This window comes from Hylobates moloch, unplaced genomic scaffold (genome assembly GCF_009828535.3).
Source record: "Hylobates moloch isolate HMO894 unplaced genomic scaffold, HMol_V3 SCAFFOLD_12, whole genome shotgun sequence".
Lineage (NCBI taxonomy): Eukaryota > Metazoa > Chordata > Mammalia > Primates > Hylobatidae > Hylobates > Hylobates moloch.
This window is the reverse complement of record NW_026652287.1, coordinates 40,653,379-40,677,583: the sequence shown is the minus strand read 5'-3', so window position 1 is coordinate 40,677,583 and position 24,205 is coordinate 40,653,379. Positions and strand designations below refer to the sequence as shown.

The 24,205-nt window shown below is 58.0% G+C and overlaps 1 protein-coding gene across 6 annotated transcripts; it reads right to left on the bottom strand.

The window, feature by feature from the left end:
* Nucleotides 1-886: 886 nt before the first annotated feature.
* On the bottom strand, nt 887-21,938 carry CAMSAP3 (calmodulin regulated spectrin associated protein family member 3). 6 transcript variants are annotated; one of them, XM_032169471.2, is made up of 19 exons: nt 21,651-21,938; nt 13,716-13,969; nt 12,849-12,971; nt 12,671-12,766; nt 12,428-12,460; nt 11,388-11,435; nt 10,991-11,129; nt 8,597-8,736; nt 8,419-8,512; nt 8,281-8,335; nt 8,046-8,119; nt 7,628-7,697; nt 6,054-7,527; nt 3,869-4,008; nt 3,463-3,773; nt 2,561-2,660; nt 1,775-1,887; nt 1,548-1,666; nt 887-1,457 (listed from the first exon to the last, which is right to left on the bottom strand). In XM_032169471.2, exons 1-19 carry the CDS (start codon nt 21,796-21,798, stop codon nt 1,152-1,154), a joined length of 3,837 nt encoding a protein of 1,278 aa, XP_032025362.1. In that variant the 5' UTR covers nt 21,799-21,938; the 3' UTR covers nt 887-1,151. The 6 variants fall into 6 exon arrangements, with proteins under 6 accessions (XP_032025362.1, XP_032025364.1, XP_058281707.1 ...); XM_032169473.2 differs by having other exon boundaries at nt 6,054-7,476; XM_058425724.1 differs by lacking the exon at nt 12,428-12,460.
* Between the last annotated feature and the right edge of the window lie 2,267 nt (nt 21,939-24,205).

Sequence of the window (24,205 nt, the reverse complement as noted above, 5' to 3'; positions counted from 1 at the left end):
CAGGCAGCTGCCGCCTCCCTGGGGTGGCACCCACTGTCTGCTCCCCACCAGGGACTGGCCCTTGCCCTCAAGTCTTGGAGTCAGGCAGGCTCTGGCCCAGCTCTGGGAACTGATTAGTAAGGCGCTTCTGTGCCTGGAGGGGGGCCAGGTGCCAGACCTTGTGCACAGCCCAGGACCAGGGCGTGGTCCTTAGTCCTAAGCCTGGGAAGCCATTAGCGGGCTCTAGGCTATTAAGGGGTTTTAAGCATCAAGGGATATAATCAGATTTGTGCTTCGAATGGGTCACACAGGCTGCTGTGTGGGCAGGAGGCAGCTGGGGACATGGGGAGGCCCAGGCCATTGGCTTGGACTTTGCAGGGAGGTGACAGGGCTGGAGAGAAGTGAGTGAGACAGGAGGGGAGGGCCGAGCTGTGTAGAACTGGGCGGCAGCTGGGAAGCCAGTGCTAGCCTGGGTTGCAGGGCAGGCCTTGCATCTGAGACACCCAGGCAATGCCTAGGGGGCAACTGGATTGTCAAACACAGATCTCAGAGAAACCTGGAATCGCTGGCCCAGAGGTAGACGCCAGGCCTGGAAACACCAGGCTGGCCAGGGGAGACAAGATCAAGTTAGAAGTTGGCCCCATGCCAAACGCTGGTTAGGGCCAGTAACTACAGCCACACAGACCAGGAGAATCCAGCAAGCGGGGGTGGCCAAAGCCACAGGAAGGGCCAGTCGGACACCTCGAGCCCGAGAGATCAGAGGCAGCTTCGAAACAGCCCTGGTTGGGGGCTGGGAGTGCCCTGGCTGAAGCTGCATTAGGGGATTATGGGGGTTGAAGACAGGAGTTGGTCTGAGAACAGGAGACTAAAAACACAGCCAGGGAGTGTGGGTCCCCGGCCAGCCTCGGAGGGGACAAGGTTCAACTTCTCTTTAAATTATTTTATTCAAGAAGTGGGGGAGGACAGACAAGAGGACTGAGCTGAGCCCTGAGTCCCTGAACCTCCCAGCTCAGCCCCCACAGCAGGACTGGACTCAAAGTCAGAGGGTGGAGACTCCAGCCCCACCCAGACACGGTTGGGGACAGACAGGACCCAGGAATACCGACTGACTGTCCTCCAGGGGATGGCGGCCGCAGCACACAGGGCCCGGCCCGTGGACCCCCCGGGTGGGGCTATTTGGGGGTGCCGCCACCCTTCTTGGGAGTGGTGGGTTTCTTGCCCTGCCAGAGGTGTCCCTGGATGGTGAAGGCATCGACGCTCATGGACATGGTCTTGGCGGGGATCTGGGTGAAGCGCTTGCGGTCCGAGTTGTACTTGTAGATGCCTTCCACCATGGCGGGCGTGACCGTCCGGGGCCCATACCCTGCCAGCCGCGACAGCTCTTCTGTCTCCCCCGACAGCGTGTAGAGCGCCCGGAACTGGCAGCTCGAGTCACGAAAGAGGATCAAGAAGTGGTTGGCCTTGCTTTTCTCAATTTCCTGGGCAGGAGTGCTGGAAATGGTTAGCTGGCCAAGCCAGGCCACCCACCCACCCACCAGCCCCCAACTCTCATGTGTGGGCGGGCTCACCTCCAGAATTCGATTCTTCTGCGGTTCGTTCACCTTGCCCGCCAGGCAGCAATGTGATAGGGCGTTGTGGATGATGAACTTGTTGGACTTGGCGCTGGGCTCCTTGTACAGCCGTGGACCTAGAGGGTGAGGCAGGGGGAGGGGGTGGGGGGGGGGCAGCAGGAATGAGCAGGGGCCGTGGAGAAGGGTGCCTTTTGCTCCTCACATCACCCAGAGCCCCTGCTTACCTGTGTACTCGGGCACTGACGCTGGGGAGGAGGCATTGCTGCCATTTTCCCAGTCCCGTTCGCGGCTTCCAGGCAGGCGGCTTGGGGACATGAGACCCGACGGGGAGGGAGCCCTGCAGTGGGGGAAGGATGGGATGGCGGTGGGGTCAGAGATGGGAAGCTTCCCGATGTGCAGAGGGGCCAAGGAAAAGGGCCATGGCTGGGCATCGTGGCTCATGCCTGTAATCCCAGCACTTTGGGAGGCCAAAGCGGGCAGATCACTTGAGGTCGGGAGTTCGAGGCCAGCCTGGCCAACATGGTGAAACACCATCTCTACAGGCATAGGTAACCCCAGCTACTCGGGAGGCTGAGGCACGAGAATCGCTTGCACCCAGGAGGCGGAGGTTGCAGTGAGCCAAGATTGCGCCACTACACTCCAGCCTGGGTGACACAGCGAGACTCCCTCTCAAAAAAACAAAAAAAGGAAAAAGAAAAGGCAGGCCACACACACTGCAGAGGAGGCGGTATACACTGCACACCCTCCCAAGTCCATGCAGTGCCCCGTGCTGTCCTCCTCCCTCAGGAACACCTGGCACTCAGGTGCACTGAGGCACACGCTTGAGTCCTGTCTGCCAGGTACAGACTATCCCCCATGCACACGTGCCCCCACTCGTCCCTCCATCTCTTCATGGCGTATCCATACACTCGAGCCACACCACCCTCTAGGTTCACCCAGATGCCCACACACCTCCCAGGCTCTGGGAGGCCACCTGGCACACGAACCCCACCTGTGCGGGCTACACTCACCGAGACGTGGGCCTCTTTACCCCGAGGTTATTGTGGGCCTCGTTGGCCACAGTGGACAGTGACAGGGTGGACTGGGAATAGATTTTGCTCAGCCGAGAGCCTGGGGACAGAGAGTGCAGGTCAGTGCCCACCAGAAGCCCCTGCCCTCCACAACACCCGGTCCAGCAGGCTGTGGGGGGACACAGGAGGAGTCAGCCCTGCCCAAGACCCCTCGGCCCTCTGTAGTACCCCTGTGGGGGGGCCCGTCTATGAGGAAGGATGCTCTGCCCAGCAGGCAAGTGGGGAGCAGCACTGGGTCAGCCCCTACTGGCAACGCCTCACCCCAAACATACTCTCAAAGGTTCCTATCCATTAAGCCACAGAAGAAAGACCCGTCATCCCACTGCACCCCACATCCCTATGGAAGTTTTGGGTTTTTTTTTTGTCTTATTTTTGAGACGGAGTCTCACTCTGTTGCCCAGGCTGGAGTACAGTGGTGCAATCTTGGCTCACCACAACCTCCACCTCCCAGGCTCAAGCGATTCTCCTGCCTCAGTCTCCCAAGTAGCTGGGACTACAGGCATGCCACCATGCCCGGCTAATTTTTGTATTTTTAATAGAGATGGGTTTTCGCCATGTTGGCCAGGCTGGTCTCGAACTCCTGACCTCAGGTGATCCGCCCGCCTCAGCCTCCCAAAGTGCTGGGATTACAGGCATGAGCCACCACGCCCGGCCCCCTATGGAAGTCTTTACGCAAGAGACAGTGTCCAACCCCACCTGAGGCCCCCTGTCACCCCACATACCCGCCCCCTCCCAGCACCCCTGCTTACATCTCCCTCCTCCTCCCCCCTTACCCATGGGGGCCTCACCCAGTGAGCCCCGGAAAGGGTACTGGGCAGGCCCCATCCCCCAAGGGTCCTCACCCAGCAGGCCACGGGCTGGGCTTCGTGCCAGGGCCGAGTCGTCACAGCAACCCGAGCGAGGCCGGGTGGCCCTCCGCCCGCCCCGACCTGGACCCCCGGACCCCGCAGCCCGGGGCCGCAGCACCTTATCCAGGTCGTCCATCAGCTTCAGCTGGGCCCGGCGCTCGTACTCCTGCCGCGTGAAGTCCCCCTTCCGGGGGCCCACCTCCTCCTCGGCTGGAGCCCGGGCAGCAGGGGCTGGGGTCGCCATCGGGGCTGCGGGGACTGCGGACACAGGCGGGGCTGGGCCGAGGGCCTCCTCTTGGGCCAGTCTGCAGATCACAGGGAATCGGCATCAGAACCCCTCACGGGGTCCGCGGTGGCAGACAGGCCAAGGAGCGGGCGTCCCGGGCAGGCCCGGCCTCACCTCGCGGCCTCCTCCCTCCGCTGTTCCTTCTCCACCTCCTGCCACTGCTTGCGCCGCCGGGCCTCCTCTGCTCGCCGCTGCTGCCGCTCCAGCAGGCTGGCCCGCTTTTGGGCCATCTCGTCCTCAGGCTTGTCTTCATCCTGGGGACAGATGCCGAGTCCAGCCAGCCACCCCCTCCCCCAACATGGCTGGAGGCCCATCTTCCGTCCACCCAGCCAGCCCACCACCCACCTGTGCTTTTGTTTTCATCATTGTTCTAAATGCACTTAGTTGGTGCCTACTGTATGCACAGCCCCACACTAAGTACTGGGACACAACAGGGATGGGATACACTGGGTGCCGCTCACACACACAGTGCTTAACCCAACGGGGAAGACAAAGGCAGCAGACAGCGGTGAGTGCCAGCAAAAGCTCGTGTTGGGCACAGACACTCTACACTGCGGGAGGACCCCAGCCTGGCCTGGAGACACCCAGGAAGGCTTCCCGGAGGAAGTACCCTGTAGAATGATTAGGATTTAACTAGGTAGGCGTACAGGGGTACAGAGCAGAGCGTTCCAGGCAGAGGGGACAGCTAGTGCTGAGGCCCTGAGGCTGGAGCAAACCTACTGGGGGGCACATTAGTACAGGGGGGCCAGTGTGGCTGGGACACAGAGCTGAGGACAGTGGCGCAGGACTAAGTCAGAAGCGAGCACAGGCCAGGCGCCGTAGCCCACACCTGCAATCCCAGCAGTTTGGGAGGGCAAGGCAGGTGGATCACTTGAGGTCAGGGGTTCGAGACCAGCCTGGCCAACATGGAGAAACCCTGTCTCTACTAAAAATGCAAAAATTAGCTGGGTGTGGTGGCATGCTCTTGTAGTCCCAGCTACTCGGGAGGCTGAGACAAGAGAATCACTTGAACCCAGGAGGTGGAGGTTGTAGTGAACCAAGATCATGCCACTGCACTCCAGCCTGGGCCACGGAGCGAGACTCCATCTCAAAAAACAAAAAACAAAACAAAACAAAACAAAAATGAAAAGAAAGTCCTCCCCAGGGCTTTGGGCTGTGCTCACTTTTTTTTTTTTTTTTGATGGATTGTCGCTCTGTCGCCCAGGCTGGAGTGCAGTGGCGCAATCTCGGCTCACTGCAAGCTCCACCTCCCGGGTTCACGCCATTCTCCTGCCTCAGCCTCCCGAGTAGCTGGGACTACAGGCGCCCACCACCACGTCCGGCTAATTTTTTGTATTTTTAGTAGAGACGGGGTTTCACCGTGTTAGCCAAGATGGTCTCGATCTCCTGACCTTGTGATCCGCCCGCCTTGGCCTCCCAAAGTGCTGGGATTACAGGCGTGAGCCACCGCGCCCGGCCACCCTGGGGGAGGACTTTCATTCTAAAAGCAAGGGTAAGGGGAGCAGTCAAAATCCCCGACCACTCAGTGGAAAATGGCCTAGGATGGAGGCAGGCAGCAGAGGCCAGTCAGAAGGTGACCCTAGGTGTCCAGGTGAGACACTGTGGTAGCCCCGGCTGGGAAAGCCATGGGAATGGAGAGACAGTGGACACAGGACAGTGCCAGGAAAGGGGGCCAGTAGGAGCGTGCTGGGGGCGAGGGGGTAAAGGAGAGGATGAGCAAGGAGGTACCCTGAAGATCCTGGTCCTGTCCGTCTATCTGTCCATCACCCACCCATGCAACCAGCCATTCATCCATCTGTCTATCCATGACTCCTCCCTGTTTCTCCACCCCTCCCCACATCTATCTACCCACCTTGTCCGGCCACCCGTACCTTGTTTGGGAGGGACATGACTGGGTCAGTCCCCACTGGAAACCCCTCACCCCCGAACATACCCGAGGGCCTCACTCATTAAGCCATAGGGGGAGGACCTCTCACCCCACTGCACCCCCACAGCCCCTTGTGGAAGTCCTTACCCAACAGACAGGGTCAAATCCCATCTGAGGCCCCAGTCACCCCACATACCTGCCCCCCACCCGTGCAAATGTCCCTTTCCCCCCTCTCCCACCCATGGAGGCCTTACCCAGCCACTCACACCTCTTCTGTCCACTCATACCTGGCTCCCCATCCATTCCCCACCCGCCTACCCATCCTTCAGTAAAGCCCTATTCATCTAACAGTGGGTCTGTCCACCTCCCCCCTGCCCCCACCCACCCCCGCCCCAGGCCCAGGACCCTCCAGCCACCTGCTCAGGGACTCACCTTATAGAAGAACCCCAGCCCCACCCGGGGCTCCCCCTCCGAAGACGCCTCCTCCTCCAAGGAATCCTCAGCACCAGCGGGGCTCCCGTCTCCCTCGTCCTCGGCGGCGGGATCTGCCAGGCTGCCCAGCGGGATCTCGATGAGGCCCGGCCGGGAGGCTGGCTCCTCGGGGGGCGTCTCCTCCGCCAGGAGGATGGAAGAGCGCGTCTGCACAGGCACCTGGCTCGGCGAGAACTTGCGCAGGTGGGGGAGGCTGTCTACGTCGTGGGGTGGCGTGAGCACCCTGGTCAAGGGTGCCAGCCGCAGCTCCGCCGGCCGTGTGTGTTTCGGGCTGCGGGGTGACTGGCTGGGCCCGGGACCAGGGCTGCGCCGGGTGGCCGGGACCCGCCGGGCGGGGCTGGGGGATGCAGCTTTGGGCCCCATCGTGGGGCCAGGGATGACCCACGCAGCAGGTGGTGGGGCGGATCCAGGGGCCTCGGGCGGGGCCAGGAGCCGCTGCTGCTGGTCCGTGAGCCTCTGCATGTCCCGCTGCAGCGAACTCAAGGCGGCACTCAGCTTGCTGACCGCTCGATTGTATTCCCCCAGCCCCTCGGGGGGCACCGGGCCCAGGTCTGGCGAGAAGGTCACTGCCTTGGGCCGTGAGGTTGGCTCACCCTGGCCCTCGCCGGCCGGCCGCTCCCCACCAGGGGCTGGGCCTGAATCGGCCTCCGCCTCTGCCTCCACCTCCCCGGAGGCCTCCCGCGGCTGCACCTGCAGGAAGGCGCTTTTGCCCAGCCGCTGGCGGTGCTTGGCGAAGATGGCCTCAATCCGTCGCTTCTGAGCCTCGATGGCTCTGCGTTTCTCCTCCAGCCGGGCGCCGAGCTCACTCATCTCCGAGCTCAGGGCCTCTGGCGGGGCCGGAGTGGACGTGGGGGACCCCGCTCCCGCCTCAGCCTCTGCCTTCACCAGCTGTTTCTTGCGTTCCGCAAAGCTGGTCATTTTCACCTCGGAGTTGGTGGCTGCTGGGGACGAAGCCACCGCCTTCGGGGACCCCTCGGATGGGGCTGGCGGTTTCGATGCCTCCCCCACCAGACAGGGAGATGGTTTCGAGGGGGTCTCGGGGTGTGGCATGTACACCAGTGCTTTGGTGGGCCTGTCGGATAGTGGTTTGGAGGTCCCCTCGGGCAGGTAGGGGGAGGCCAGGGATGGCTTGGAGGGCCCCTCAGGGGAGTGGAGGTAGAAGCTGCCGTCCGCCGCCCCATCTGGGAGGAGCCGGGGCTCGGCACTGTGGATGATCTGCAGAGCCTCCTCGATGGTGGGCAGGTCACCAGGCTCCGGGGGTGGCTGGGTGGGGGTCCTGGCCGGCGCAGGACGCGGGGGGCCCAGGCTGTCCGAGCTCACAGAGCGGAGGAGCACAGGGTCTCCCATGACGACATCCACATCGCTGTCCAGGCCAAAGGGGGTGCTGAATGACACAGCCTGGGAGAGGGGACGGCTGGGCGGCCGGAGGGAGGGGTCAGCCCCTGGGACCAGCCTCGGCCCCAACCGGCCCTAGCCTGCTCCACCCCCTACCCTTGCCTGTGAGGTGCACTCACCTGAGCTGCCGGTTCCAGGCCTTGCCCAGGGCCTCCATATGGGACATGGACGGGGAAGACTTCAGGGAGCCTGGGGGAGGCGATGAGTGGTCACTATGGGGACCCTGGGGACCATGAGTGGGGTCAGCCAGCATCTGGGGACAACCTCTGCAAGGTCATTGGGTGAGTCACTGATGGCTCATTATGTGGTCTAGTGAGACCAGAGGTTTCCAGAAACAGATACCCGGGGCCATTTACTGTCACTACGGGGTACTGTGGGGCCACTGGGGAGGCCATTCTGGGGGTCACCTTGGGATGCGCAAGGGGGATCTGATGGAGAGGCTACTGGAAGGCTCACGAGGAGACAACATGAGGCCCACTGGGGCAGTCTGTGGGTGGGGGGGTCCCCCGTGACAGAAGCCACCTACCCCCTCCTCACCTGTGGATCCTCGGAGTGGGGACTGGGGGCCCCCAGATGACAGAAGCGGGTGGCGGAAGTTGAAGACAGGAGAACTGTACAGAGAGATGTACTTCAGCCTCAGGACCCCCACCTCCTCCTCCGCCTCTCCCCAGGGGGGAAACAGCATCACCCTGCTGCATCCCAGTGCTCAGCAGGGCAGACATGGAGCCCCCCACCCACAATGCCAGAGACTCGCCCAGTGTGGGGAGCGTACCTACTGCCGCTGTTGTTCTGGGGTGGGGAGGCCTCAGTGCCCCGGGGGGAGGCAGCTGCAGTACAGAGAAGAGGGTCAGGCGGGGGTTTGGCTCTCCCACCCGCCCCCTACCCGGCCCCCAGGCCCCCAGGGCCTCACCGTGACCATCGGGCAAGTCCTTCACTTGCACAAAGTCGGGCTTGAGCACCTCAAAACACATGAACAACTCGGCCAGCAGCACCACCAAGTTGACCTGGAGATGGCAGGCCGGGTCAGCAGACGGGACCCCTGGACCCAGACGCCCGCCTCGGCCCAGGAGGCCCCAGGATGGCCTTACCTTGAGCGGCGGTGGGACATACAGCAAGTCCTCAAGGGACAGGGGGCAGCCACGAGGAAGGCGAGAGGCACAGAAATCCTGCACGAGCTGGAGGTTGTACAGGCTGTCCGCCACAGACATGGGGTCCTTCAAGCACACCTCTGTGGGGACAGGAGGAGTGGGTCCCCGACTCTATGAGGAGGAGGACGGGGCCCCAGGGAAGCCAGGGACCAGCAGCCCCCACACACAGAAGACCTCCTATGAGCCCGGCTTCCGCCAGGTGTCCTTCGAGGGGTGAATTCTTTTTATTTATTTATTTTTGAGACGGAGTCCCGCTCTGTCACCCAGGCTGCAGTGCAGTGGCGCAATCCCGGCTCACTGCAACCTCTGCCTCCCGGGTTCAAGTGATTCTCCCGCCTCAGCCTCCCGAGTAGCTGAGATTACAGGAGTGCGCCACCACACCAGGCTAATTTCTTGTGGTTTTACTAGAGATGGGGTTTCACCGTGTTAGCCAGGATGGTCTCGATCTCCTGACCTCATGATCTGCCCGCCTTGGCCACCCAAAGTGCTGGGATTACAGGCGTGAGCCACCATACCCGGCTGAGGTGAATTCTATGATAGACCATCCTTAGGCCAGGGTTCCTCAACCCTCAGGGCGTGGCCTATTAGGAACTGAACCGTACAGCAGGTGAACTGTAGTGAGTGTGTTTACAGCCGCTCCCCATCACTCACAGGACCGCCTGAGCCCTGCTTCCATCAGATCAGCGGCGGCATTTGATTCTCATAGGAGCGAGAACCCTATTGTGAACCTCCCATGTGAAGGATCTAGGTTGCACCCTCCTTATGAAAATTGAATGCCTGATGATTACTGTCACTCATCATCAGGTGACAGTGATGTCACTGTCTCTCATTGCCTCCAGCTGGGACCGTCTAGTTGCAGGAACAAGCTCAGGGCTCCCACTGATTCCCCATGATGATGAGTTGTAGAATTATTTCATTCTATATTACAACGTATTAGATATAAAGTACATAATAAAGATTAACGTGCTTGAATTATCCCAAGACCACCTCCCTGCCTCCGTCCGTGGGAAAACTGCCTTCCACAAAACCGGTCCCTGGAGCCAAAGAGTTGGTGACTACTGCCTTAGGCCTTTGCATCTTTCTAGAACACTCTCCCCCAAGACCTCAGCTCAAAAAGCTTTTCCGGGCCAGGTGTGGTCGCCCGCACCTGTAATCTTAGCACTTGGGGAGGCTGAGGCAGGAGGATGTTTGAGCCTAGGGGTTCAAGACCAGCCTGGGCAACATAGCAAGACCCCATCTCAATTTTATAATTTTTTTTTTTTTTTTTTTTTTTGAGATGGAGTCTCGCTCTGTCGCCCAGGCTGGAGTGCAATGGCGCGGTCTTGGCTCACTGCAACCTCCACTGCCTGAGTTCAAGCGATTCTCCTGCCTCAGCCTCCTGCGTAGCTGGGATTACAGGCGCTTGCCATCACATCCGGCTAATTTTTGTATTTTTAGTAGAGACAGGGTTTCACCATCCTGGTCAGGCTGGTCTTGAACTTGTGACCTCATGATCCACCCACCTCGGCCTCCCAAACTGCTGGGATTACAGGCGTGAGCCACCACGCCCGGCCCTATAATTTTTTTTTAATAAAAGAGAAAAAATGGTTTTTTTTTAAAAAGCTTTTTCTGACCACCCATTGCCTTTAGGAGTGTCCAATATCCAAAAAGTACTTCTGGGCTGGGTGCAGTGGTTCACGCTTGCAATCCCAGCACTTATGGAGGCCAAGGTAGGCAGATCACTTGAGATCAGGAATTCGAGACCAGCCTGGCCAACGTGGTGAAACCTGTCTCTACTAAAAATACAAAAATTAGCCGGGCGTGGTGGCGTGTGGCTGTAGTCCCAGCTACTCAGGAGGCTGAGGCAGGAGAATGGCTTGAACCTGGGAGGTGGAGGTTGCCGTGAGCCGAGATCGTGCCATTACACTCCAGCCTGGGCAACAGAGCAAGACTCTGTCTCAAAAAAAAAAAAAAAAAGAAAAGAAAAAAGTACTTCTGGATAAACTTAGTATCTTTCTCCCCCAGCTAGAGCCCTCTGTGAGGTTGGGAGTGTGTCTCTATTCTGGCTGGATCCCCAGTGCCTAAAACAAGGTCTGGCACACAGTCCACACTCCATACGTTTCATCTGCTGCAGGAATGAATTCCTGGAAGCACAGAGAGGTTTATACACTTGTGTGAGGTCACACAGCTAATTGGGGAAGACAGAGACACAAACTCAGGCCTGCCAGTTCCAGAAGCTGCCCTGACCACTGCATCATTGCTGGTCTCACGGACCTGGGGATGGAGGGTCTAGGGGCTGGGACTTAGGATGCCCAGCTCCCCAGCACAAGATCTGGTCCACATCCATTTACTCACCCTCAAGTCGAAGCAGCTGGGGACAATAGCAGTGGATGGTGGCGGCCAGCGCGGCCCCACTGGCCAGGTCCTGGAGGCTGGTCACCGTCGGGAAGCAGGGGGCACGTCGAGCCACCACACGGTCCTTGCGGTATCGGATCTGCAGATGGGAGCCAGGTCAGGTGAGCGGCCAGGCTGGCCCCCCGGGTCAGCGGTCATGCAGGCTGGGCAGGGAGGCCTGGGGGTTTCCGCCATGAGGGGGCGGGAAGCTGGGGGTCCCAGAGACAGAGTTGGGGGGCCAGCCTGGAGCAGGGGAGGGGCAGCAGCAAGAGGCAGAGGAGATGTCTTCGAGCAGCCAGGCCAGCAGTGGGGGCTGGGGACAGGGACTCCTGGGACCCCGGGGCGGGGGATACATTACCATGGGGGGTTTGCTCCCCGACTCCTTCAAACAGAAGGCAATTGCGTGCTGGGGGGAGAGGAGCAGCCATCAGCAAGGGGGAGGGGTGCTGACCTGCTGGGCCCCCAAGCCCACCTTGGGGGGGAGGGGGTAGCCCTGACCCTGGTCCTGAGCCCCGGCCGTCCAGCTCCCTGACTGCTCTGGCCGGCTTTGCGAACCCCACCTCCTCCCAGCCCCAAGGCATCCCACAGAGTAGGGACCCCCTCTTATGTGGGGGATCCTCCTTCCACAAAAGACCTAGGCCCCCAGCTTGGGGAGAGGATGCAGAGGAAGCAGGTAGGCAGGAAGGGAACCTCCCAACCCAGGCCCCAGGGTGAGGGGAAGGAGTGAGCAAAGGTGGGGATGCCAGCCAGCCCAAAACCTCCCCCACTTCCTCCTTGTTTATCTACTACGGAGTAATTTATATGAAGCACAGAGAGGTTTAGATACTTCTGCAAGGTCACACAGCTCATTCAGAGAAGAGAGAAATTTCAACTTCCAGCTTCAGGGATGGGCCTCCTCCTCCTCAAAGCTGGACTTTTTCTCTAGGGAAGCTGGGGGTCTCAGTTAGGAAGGTTATTCTATCTTCTTCTGCATTGGAGGGTCTTCCCCTTGGCTAGAGGGTGCCCTGCCTGCTAGGGTCAGGATCCACGTTTGTGATGGGCTGCAGGTCCCCTCTGCAGAAATTTATGTGGTCTCCCCACCTCGGCTAAGGGGGACAGGTTCAGGGGGTCCCACCCTCTTCATTAATGGGAACGGGGGAGAGTTTGCCCTTCTGAATAACGGGAGGGGAAGTTCGTCCCCACCCATCAGTTCGCTGGGGAGGAGTCCACCCTTTCAGTTAATGGCCGAGATTCTACCTTTCTCTTAGTCCTGTCTCCCAGGACTGGGGTCCAACCTCCTTTGCTCACAGCTTGGGGAGGTATGAGAGGGCGCGCAGACAGGCAGGCAGAAACAGACATACAGACAGAGAGAGCTACAAGCAGGGCAGGCAGACGGGGCGGACAGACAGCCCCACTTACAGGAACCAGCTTCCAGTACCAGCGCGTAGGGCACTGAGGCCAGAGAGGCAGAGAGGAGGGCAGCGGGTACCGGCACAAGGGACGGGCGGGGCACAGAGAGATTGAGAGAGAGGGGAAGAAAGAGACAGTGTGTCACCTCTAGCCCCCTCCCCACTTCAGGAGTGGCCGGGAAGCACAGCCCCGCCCTGCCCTCCCAGATCTCCGATCCCCCATCCTTCTGACGGTTCTATGCCCTGGCCTCACCGAGGGCTGCGCCGGGGCCGCCCCGTCTGCAGGGGCTGCTGGAGAGGCTCGCTGGGCCGCTTCCTGCTCTGTCTTCTCCTGCAGCCGCCGGACGGTCTGGAGGGCAGGGAGGGGGTCAGTGGTCTGGCCACAGGACGATGCTGGTCCCCGAACCCACCCCGGGCCCAACCCAACCTACCGTGTCCACCCAGAAAAGCAGCTTGTGCTCCAAGCTGGTCAGGGCTAAGGGACCTGGCAGGGTCTTTGTCCACTCGAAGGCAAAGGCAGCCATGAGGGCATCAATGACAGCTAGGTGGGCTCCCTGTGGGGGCAAGCGCCAGAGGGTGAGACCTGAGAGCTGCAGGAAGCGCACCTCGGCCCCCAAGGGCCTGGGAAAAGGAAGAACCTGGAGATGGGAGGGACTTGACGGGGGGTGGGGCTTGAGGGGGCGGGGCCAGTGGTTCATGGGTGGGGCCTTAAGGGAAGGAACCAGAAATGGGGTCCTGGAAGAGCCACGCACGATGGGCGGGACTTTGAGGTCAGACGCTAGGCCTTAGGATAGGGTGGGCTGTGTACGCAAATCCTCAAGGGCCAGAGTAGCGCCTTTTTGGGGAGCTGAGTTTGATGGGAGGGGCCAGGCTTGATGGGAAGCGCTTGAGGGGAGGAGCCAGGGCTGGGGGGAAGAGCTAGGCTTAATGGACAGAGCTTGAGGGGAGGAGCCTGGACTGGTGGGAGGAGCTAGGTTTGATGGACGGAGCTTAAGGGAAGGAGCCAAGACTGATGATAGGAGGAGCTAGGTTTGATGGACAGAGCTTAAGGGAAGGAGCCAAGACTGATAGGAGCTAGGCTTAATGGATAGCGCTTGAGGGGAGGAGCCAGGCCTGATGGGAGGAACCTGGGGGAGGAGCCAAGCCTGATGGGAGGAGCTAGGCTTAACGGACAAAGCTTGAAAGGAGGAGCCAGGACTGATAGAGGGAACTTGGGAGGAGCCCGGCCTGGTGGGAGGAGCTTGAGGGGAGGAGATGAGCATGGTAGGCGTGGTCTAACAGGCAGTCGCGGGGCCTACCATGAGAATGGGCTGGTGCCTCAGGTCGGCCTCGCGCACCGGGCGCTCGGGCAAAGCAGGCACTGTGCCCCTCCGCGCCAGCAGGGCCAGCAGTGCAGAGGGGTTGGGGGGTGTTTCAAGCTGTGGCAGTGCCTGGCGCCAGGCTCTGCAGTAGAGCTCGGCTGAGAGCAGCAGCCGTGTCACTGGGGGCTTCACATGCTCCTGCGCGTACTGGTCGGTATAGAAGGGCTCCCACAGCTCCGGGGGCACGTGCTCTGTGGGGACATAGAGGGGAAACACGGGGGTCAGGGTCACCAGATACAACACACACACACACACACACACACACACACACCCCACATGGCCAGGATTAAGAGTGGGTCTGGACCAGGGAGGATGGCATTGGGAAGGGAGAGAGGGGATCTGGGCTGAGAGTGCAGATGTGCAGGAGTTTGCTGGAGGAAGGGGTGATGGCGTTGTAGGCAGAGGGGCCTGCAGATGCAAAGCCCAGGAAGTGGGAGAGAACACGGTGCCTCAGGGAGCTGATGGGCACTTAGAGTGGAAAGGAGGGGAGGCTACCCACAATCCCAGGCCAGCTAGACTGGTTCTTGTAGGTCCCAGGAAAGACAATAACATCGGCAATCCTAAGAACCTTCCTGCTCTCGCCAGTGTAGACTCACTGAGCCTTACGTCAACGCTAGGAGGCAGCCAGGGCCCAATTGGCAATCCCCATGTTACACAGGAGGAAACTGAGGCACAGAGAAGGAAAGTCCCTTGCCCCAGGCCAAATAGCTCTTCAACACCAGGACTGGGGTTAGACCCAGCAAACTGGACGCCCTCTCTCAGTTTGCAGGCAGGGTGGGATGAGTGGGGGGCACACAGGCGAGCAGGGGAGGTGGGCACACCACAGGCACATCAAGGGAGTTGAGTGATGTAAACCTGGTGATTGAAGGGAGGAGGCAAGGGACAGAGAGGGAGGTACCCAGGACCTTGCTGGGTCTGAGGGGGAAGATGGAACAGAGGGGTAATGACTGAGCTGGGGTGCAGGAGGAATGGGAGGTGAAGGGGTGAAATTGAATGTGAGGGGCTCTGGGGACATCCTTGACGCAGATTATATGAAAGGCTGGGGCTTAGGGAGACGATGAGGTCACATCATAGAGGCAGCCTGAGGTCCCTGAATAGGACAGTGGGAAGAGGCATGAGGAAGCCCCAGGTGGACAGTGGGCTGGGCGCAGAAATCCACGTAGGACCAAGAGTGGAGAGGAGAAGGCCAGGAAGGCCTGGCAGGGGTGGGGGAAGAGGTGACTGAAATAAACAGCAGGAAATCTGTCCAGCTCTTGTTCTAATCTGCATAGCTTTTGTGGTTTTTTGGAGATAAGAGTCTCTCTGTTGCCCAGGCTGGAGGGCAGTGGTGCAATCTTGGCTTACTGCAACCTCTGCCTCCCGGGTTCGAATGATTCTCCTGCCTCAGCCTCCCGAGTAGCTGGGATTACAGGCGCGATGCTGCCATACCCGACTAATTTTTGTATGTTGTAGAGACAGGGTTTCACCATTTCAGCCAGGCTGGTCTTGAACTCCTGGCCTCAAGCGATCTGCTCACCTCAGCCTCCCCAAGTGCTGGGATAACAGGCGTGAGCCACCATGCCCAGCCTGCATAGCTTTCTCTGTTTGAGTTTTTGCTGGAGTGCAGTAGCACGATCATGGCTCACTGCAACCTGGAACTCCCAGGCTCAAGGGATTCTCCCTGCCTCAGCCTCCTGAGTAGCTGGGACCGCAGGCACATGCCACCACACCCAGCCCATTTTAAATTTTTTTGTAAAGATGGAAGTCTCACGATGTTGCTCAGGCTGGTTTCGAATGTCCTGGCCTCAAGTGATCCACCTGCCTCGGCTTCCCAAAGTGCTGGGATTATAGGGGTAAGCCACTGTGCCCAGACTTGTTTTGTATATTGAGGTTCTGTGTGTGTGTTTGAAAGCACGGGGTGGGGGCCGGGTGCAGTGGCTCACGCCTGTAATCCCAGCACTTTGGGAAAACAAGGCGGGCAGATCTTTAAAGGTCAGGAGTTCAAGACCAGCCTTGTCAACATGGTGAAACCCCATCTCTACTAAAAATACAAAAATGAGCTGGGCATGGTGGCACACACCTATAATCCCAGCTACTCAGGAAGCTGAGGCAGGAGAATCGTTTAAACCTGGAAGGCAGAGGTTGCAGCCAGCCGAGATGGCGCCACTGCACTCCAGCCTGGGTGATACAGCAAGGCTCTGTCTCAAAAAAAAAAAAGGAAAAAGAAAAAGAAAGAAAAGAAAAGAAAGAACAGGGTGAGGGGTTCTAGTGCTTCAGAACACATTTGAACGTGACTTCTCCACCCGTGAGGACCCAGGCACTCTTGGCTGCCTTCTGTCCCTCCCTGTCCTGGCTCCTTTCCCACCTTCTAAAACCACACTGGACCGTCCCACTTAACACGCCAGCCACATGTAGACTTGGGCCTTCTTTTTGCCCCTCTCATCTTGGCTCCTTGAAAGAAGAGGTATTTCAGGTTCACTTTCTCCCTGCCCTCCCAGCCCCCCTCCACCTCTCCCTCAATTTCCCTGAGTTCGGTGCTGCCCTCATGGCTTCCAGCCTCCCCAAGGCCAGCAGGGACCTCCGAAGCACATCTGTGGGCCCGTATCTCGCCTGGGCTCTGTGCCCAGTGCCTTCTTCTTCCAGAAACCTTCCTCCCACAGGCGTCTCCTTGTAAATGGACATGCCCCACCCCCACCCCAGGCCACCCTACCCCGTGACAGCTTCCAGGGCCACCTGAAGACTGCAACAGCGGCTGTCGTGAGCCCCACTGCGCCCTGGGCATCTCCCACAACTCTCAACATCTCACCCACACCTCCCCTCCTCCCTGCCCCCAAGGCAGTGAGAAATCACCCTCCCTCCCTTTCTTTACGCCCTCACCCCACATTTAATGCGTCCTTGGCTTTCAACTTCCTGATATCTCCCAAATCTAAACCCTCCTCTCTACCTCCCCAGCCCCGGCCTTGGGCACGTCTTGCTCCCACCAGCAAAATCACATGTGTTTCTTTCCTACAGGACTTCTCAGGGCTTTTAAGATGAAAAACAAGAAACAAAAAATACCAAAACCTTGAGCTAGGGCTACACTGACATTTATCAGGCACTTATTATAGACCGATGTTCTTCCACCTTGGTTCATTGGTCCTTGGGGCTGGAAAATTCTTTGTATTCAGGGGATGCTGTCCTGTCCTGTACACTGTAAGATGTTTAGCAAAATCTCTGGTCTCTACTTACTAGACGTCAGTAGTACATTCCTCCCAAGTAATGACAACCACAAATGTCCCCAGACACTGCCAAATGTCAAGTCAAAATCATCACCAGTTGAGAACCACTTCCTTATACTATAAACTTATTTCATTTTTCTTTCCTTTTTTTTGAGACAATCTTGCTCTGTCACCCAGGCTGGAGTGCAGTGGTGCCACCTTGGCTCACTGCGACCTTTGCTTCTCAAGTTCAAGTGATTCTCCTGCTTCAGCCTCCCAAGTAGCTGGGACTACAGGCGTGCACCACCATGCCCGGCTAATTTTTGTATTTTTAGTAGAGATGGGGTTTCACCATGTTGACCAGGCTGGTCTCGAACTCTGACCTCAAGTGATCCACCCACCTTAGCCTCCCAAAGTGCTAGGATTACAGGCATGAGCCACCACACCTGGCCCCACTTTCTTTTTATTTTATTTATTCATTTATTTTATTTTATTTTAGAGATGGGGTCTCACTATGTTGCTCAGGCTGGTCTTGAACTCCTGAGTTCAAGGGACCCTCCCACCTCAGCCTCCTGAGTAGCTGGGACTACAGGCATGTGCTACCATACCTGGCTAAAATGTTTACTGAGCATTATTTACAGCAGAACACTGCTGTGTGATAGAAATTGTGCCCAGACTGGCCAACATGGTGAAACCCCATCTCTACTAAAAATACAAAAATTAGCTGGGTGTGGTGGCGCATGTCTGTAATCCCAGCTACTCAGAAGGCTGAGGCATGAGAATCACTTGAACCCAGGAGGTGGAGACTGTGGTGAGCTGAGATCGTGCCACTGCACTCGAGCCTGGGCCACAGACCAAGATGCTGTCTCAAAAAGAAAAAAAAGAAATATAATGCATATAATGTGAGCCCACATTAGCCGTCAAGTTTTCTAGAAGCCACATTACATATGTAGAAACAATAAGAATTTAATACTATATTTTATTGACCCAAGACATATTCAACTCTTATTTTAACATGTAACCAACATAAAAATATTATTACTAAGATATTTTACACTGGTTTTTGTTGTTTGTTTTTGTACCAAGTCTTTGGAACCCTGAGTATATTTTACATTTACAGCGCATCTTGGTTCAGATCAACCACATTTCAAGTGACTCAGTAGACACATCTGGCTGGTGGCCACCATATTGAATAGCACAGGTCTACAACATAGCTAGGATGGATGGATGAATATGGGGTGGGCAGGTGGATGGATGGGTGGGCAGGTGGATGGATGGATGGGTATATAGGTGGATGGGTGGATGGGTGGGTGGAAGGTGGAGAGGGTGGGTGGGTGGGTGGGTGGGTGGATGAGTACGTGGGTGGATGGATGAGTGGGTGGATGTATGAGTGGGGTGGGTGGGTGGGTGGATGGATGAGTGGGGTGGGTGGGTGGATGGATGAGTGGGGTGGGTAGGTGGGTGGATGGATGGATGAATGGATGGATGAGTGGGTGGATGGATAGGTGGATGGATGAGTGGGGTGTGTGGATGGATGAGTGGGGTGGGTAGGTGGGTGGATGGATGGATGGATGGATGAATGAATGGGTGGGTGGATGGATGGATGGATGAATGAATGGGTGGGTGGATGGATGGATGAGTGGGTGGATGTATGGATGGATGGAAGACTGATTGAGACAGGGTCTCACTCTTGCCCGGGCTGGAGTGCAGTGGCGTGATCATAGCTGACTGTACCCTGGAACTCCTGGACTCAGGCGATCCTCCTTCCTCAGCCTCCTGAGTAGTTGGGACTACAAGCGCATGCCACCACACCCGACCATTTATTTATACCATGATCTTCCCTGCATCCAGTCATTTAATCCTTATATAAAACTTATTATTATACCCCTTGTACAGATGAGAAAACCAAGGCCTGGAGAGCTGAGATAACTTGTCCAGGATAAAAATGTCCAACATGAACTCGAGTTTCCCTCACACATCACACAGCTGTTCTGAAGGCGTAAAGAACGGCATGGGGTGTTTTCCAAATGTGTTTAACATGGAACCCTTTTTTTTTTTTGAGACAGAGTCTCGCTCTTTCACCCAGGCTGGAGTGCAGTGGTGCGATCTCAGCTCACTGCAACCTCCGCCTCACAGGTGCAAGGATTCTCCTGCCTCAGCCTCCCAAGTAGCTGGGACTACAGGCGTGCGCCATCATGCCCGGCTAATTTTTGGATTTTTAGTAGAGACGGGGTTTCACCGTGTTGGCCAGGCTTGAAACCCTTTCTTATCTAATCTCCGAGCTTGTGTTCTGCTTTTATTTCTGCACAGCCTTCTCACACCGGTGCCTTGGAGTTACCAGAACTATCCCTTCCTCTGAGCCATCACTACTCCCACGGGGCCACTGCATCCCTGATCTTGTCAGTTCCCAACACCGTCCGTGGCTCCCCAGTACCCTTGGATCCACAACCAGGGGCCTGAAGGGACTTCCTCAGTCTGACCAGCCTCCCTTATCTCCCACCGCCACCCCAGGGACCTGCATCTTCTTCTCTGAGAACTCCCTGCTGGTCCACACTCCGAGCCTTTGCCCACTGCCCACACATCTCTTCTCCGTGTCAAACTTCCATGCATCCTTCCAGACTCAAATCTTTCCACCTGTGGGATCTCTTGCCTCCCTGGAAGATTTCAAGAATTTCCTTCCCCAGGCCCCGCTGGCCAGCTTCCCTATGATCTGGTTTCCTGCCCATCCCCCTCTGCCCCACATCCATCCCCCGCCATCTCCTCTACACCCTGAGTGCCCAGCCAGCACCTGATAGGTATCATACCGTCAAGAGTCCCCAGAGCTCATGAATCTTGTAGAACTCTGCTCCCATTTCCTTCAGCCCCCCTCCTCTTTTTAGGGGAGTTGAACAGGGAACAGATTGAACTTGAGCCTCACGGTAGAGGCAGCCACTGCCGTGTGTCACACAGCAGAGGGAGCTGGGTCAACAAGAACAGAACTGGGTGAGTCAGGGCACTGGGAGCTCACCAACACCCCTCATCAGAAGTTTGCTTTGCTTTCTTCAAAATGGGATAATTTCTACTCTGATTCCTGGCCAGGGGATAATGGATAACATTAATATTATTCATCAAAATATATCACCGCCAATCACACCAGCAGCGAGCATGTTTCGCATGTATCGCGCGCCCCATGCCACGTGAAGGATTCTGTGGTCCTTATGGCTTTTACACCTCCCAGCAACCTTGCAAAGAGGTAACTGGGGTCTCCATCACTGGAGCAGTGCCCTACACATAGTAAGTGCCCCTGCCCCACAAACATTTGCAAAACAGATAAATCCGTGAGCGAATGCCTTCTTTTATAGAAGGGGAAACAGAAGCTCAGATAACTGGGATAATTCGCATTCTGGTGCAGCTGGACTTCACATTCAATTCTGACTCTCCACGTTGAGTTCTCTACAGCCTGGTAACCTTGGAAGTTAGGAGCTGGGGCTGTTCTGGCTGTCCAATCCCCAATCTCTTTCTTCCTCAAGCAAATATCTGCAGGCAGGTAGACCCCAGAGTGGAAAATGCAATGCATGGAAAGGCGCAGACAGAGAGAGAGAGTGTCTGGGAGAAAGAGGGACAGGCTGGGGCGGAACCAGGAGACGGACAGCTGTCACCAAGACCCACACCCAGAACAGGTTGATCTGGGAAGGCCAGGGAGAGGGGGATGGGCTGTGCCAACACCAGTGGGCAGAACCAGTGGGAGAAAAGGGTGTACCCCCCACAGCTCCCCGCTGGAAGGCCCAGACCTTAATTAACCCCTGTCTTCTCCGGCCAGGCCCTGACTCCTAGCTCTGGCCTGGGGTTGTGAAGCTGCCCAAAGCCGAGACTGAGTGTGTCCAGGGCCTCTAATCCTGGGGACCCGGGATTACAGCATCCTCCCCATTAGGGCGGCTCGAGTTCTCAGGCAAGCGGGCCTGGGGGAGGGAGTGAAGGATCTGCTCTAATGGGAGAAGGCCCCGAAGCCGGGAGGGGGGGGGGCACCCCAGGCGATCTTGGACTAGCCATTTCCCTTCGGCTGGGCTCACCAACCTCCCCAGTAAAATGGGGCCATAAGTCACAGCTGCCAGGCGCTGGAGGGGGCTATGGAGGCGAAAGAGGGGGTTCCCAGAGCTCCCCGGTCGCCGCCCGCAGCGCGGCCAGGGCCGACGCGGGGTGTGTGTTGGGGCCTGGGGGTCGTGCGGTGGTGGAGACCGGAGCGCTTGAGACCCCCGAGCGAGGCCGGGGTCTGGGTCTTCAGGGTGTGTGGCGGGGGAAGAGACCGAGAGGAGATCCTCGCAGGGGCGTGATGTGTGTAAAAGAGAAGAAGGCGTGCAAGGGAAGGCCTTGGGGGTGCGGGAGGCGGGAACGAGAGGTCCGCACGGGGAGACCCGACCCAGCCCGCAGACCCCGCCCTGCTCACCTGGAGGCTTGGACGCCGGGGACCCCCGCGCGGAGCTGGGCCGCGGGCCCCACCCCCACCGCGCTCCCGCAGCCGGCGGGGCAAAGTCCACCGCCCGGGCCGAGCAGGAAGCTCGGAGGCCCCGGCGCGGCAGGGGCCCGAGCCCGGGGACCCCCGGCGGCCGGCGCTATTGTTCCCACGGCCCCCGGCCTTCCCGGCCCGGCGCCCCGCCCCCCCCGGCACCTGCCGCGCCCGGCCCGCCGCCCCCCACCCCGGTCCCCCGAGCCCCGGTACCTGCGCCCCCGAACGCGGCCCGCAGCACCCACGCCAGGCTGGCCGCCGCCTTGGCCCGCGAGAAATCGTACTGGTCCAGCGACTTGATCTCGGGCACTAGAAAGGTCCTCCGCAGCGGCCCGGGCCCGGGGGGCGCCGCCTCCACCATGGCGGCGCCGGGGCTGCGGGCGCCGGGTCCGCGCTGGGACTGGGCTGGGCTGGGCTGCGCCGCGCTCGCGCCCCAGCCGGGCCCGCTGCTGCTACCGCCGCTGCCGCCGCCGCCGCAGCCGCCGCTGAGCCAGGTGCGGCCGCTTGCGCTGGCGACGCTGCGTCGGGCCCGCCCCGGGGAGGAGCCCAGGTGCGCCCCGCCCCCGAACCCGGACCCGGACCCTGGCGCGCCCCTGCGCCCCGCCCGGGCCCCTCACTGCAGGGTGCACGGAGCAGCAGGGGCGGGGCGGAGGGGGGCGGCCTGGACTGCGGCGATGTTGGAGGGAGCTTGCGGAGGACTGAATGTGTATGTGTGCGCGCGCGCGTGTGTGAGTGTGTGCGCGCGCCTGGCTTACTGGGAAGGATTAGGGACCCTCTGTGTGTGCCAGCCCCAGTGTCTACCCTTAGGCGTAGGAGCTCCTGCAAGTGCTTGCAATAAACGCCGGCCCGCAGGCAGCGAGTGGTTGGGTGCACCTGTTTCTGATCATGTTGGTGAAGGCACAAGAATATGTGTGTCTTCGTATCTGTGTATCTCTGAATGAATTTGGGTGGTGACCAAGTGTATTGGGGGGTGTCTAGGGGTGTGTGTGTCTGAGGTATGTGTCTGGGTACGTGTAAGTGTGTGTTTCATTTGTTGTGTGTACAAGGATCTGTATTATATAGATGTCTGTATCCTGAGGATGGATGGAAGTGATGAGTGTGTGTCTGTTTTTTGTTTTTTGTTTTTTTTTTGAGACAGGGTCTCACTCACTCTGTCGCCCGGGCTGGAGTGCGGTGGCGCGATCTCGGCTCACTGCAACCTCCGCCTCCCGGGCTCAAGCGATTCTCCTGCCTCAGCCTCCCGAGTAGCTGGGATTACGGGGGTGCGCCACTACCCCGGCTAATTTTTGTATTTTTAGTGGAGTTGGGGTTTCACCATGTTAGCCAGGCTGGTCTCAAACTCCTGACCTCAGGTGATCCACCCGCCTCAGCCTCCCAAAGTGCTGGGATTACAGGCGGGAGCCACCGTGCCCGGCTGTGTGTCTGTTTTTGGAGTGCTGTGAGTATGTCTATCTCTGTGCATCTAAACGTACTGGTGTGTTGTATGAGGGTGTTATTGATGCCTCTGTCAATGCAGGAGTATGGAGAGACATTAAGAGTGTGTGTATTTCAGGCCAAGAGCGGTGGCCACGAGTGTAATCCCAGCACTTTGGGAGGCCAAGACGGCAGATCACTTGAGGCCAGGAGTTCAAGAGTAGCCTGGCCAACATAACAACACTCTGTCTCTACTAAAAATAAATTTTTAAAAAATTAGCCGGGCATAGTGGTGCATGCCTGTAATCCCAAGTACTCGGGAGGCTGAGGCGGGAGAATCGCTTGAACCAGGGAGGCAGAAGCTGAGATAGTGCCACTGCACTCCAGCTTGGGCAACAGAGTGAGACTCTGTCTCAAAAAAAAAAAAAAAAAAAAAGTGTGTATATTTCTGCAGGAGTGTGACTATTTGTGTCTATGAGTGTCCTTGCGTAGCTGTACTGGGTGTATTTGCAAGTGTCTTCGTGTATTCTGGTATCTGCAGTGTGTGCTGGGAGAAGGCTCTGTGTGGAGGTGAGGATGTGTGTCTAAGTGGGTTTGTATTTGAGTATGTGAATCTGGCTATATGCACATGGATGTGTGATTGATTGATTGATTGATTGATTGATTGATTTTTTGAGATGGAGTCTCGCTCTATCGCTCAGGCTGGAGTGCAGTGGCGCGATCTTGGCTCACTGCAAGCTCTGCCTCCCGGGTTCGCGCCATTCTCCTGCCTCAGCCTCCTGAGTAGCTGGGACTACAGGCACCCGCCACCACACCTGGCTAATTTTTTGTATTTTTTTTTTTTAAGTGGAGACTGGGTTTCACCATGTTAGCCAGGATGGTCTCGATCTCCTGACCTCGTGATCTGCCCACCTCAGCCTCCTAAAGCGCTGGGATTACAGGCTTGAGCCACCATGCCCGGCAGATGTGTGATTTATGATGAGCAGTTCCTGACTATATTTTGGTGCGTATATGTGTGTTTACATGTGAGTATCTTTGTGGATTTGAATATATGGTGGGTGCCTGTGACAGATTGTGTAAGCATGAAAGCAGGTATACCTGTGCAAGAATGCCTGCTTCTGCCGGGTGCAGTGGCTCACGCCTGTAATCCCAGTGCTTTGGGAGGCTGAGGTGGGTGGATCACCTGAGGTCAGGAGTTCAAGACCAGCCTGGCCAACATGGTGAAACCCCGTCTCTACTAAAAATACAAAAGTTAGCCGGGCGTGGTTGCCCACACCTATAATTGCAGCTACTTGGGAGGCTGAGGCAGGAAAATCGCTTGAACCCAGGAGGCAGAGGTTGCAGCGAGCTAGGAT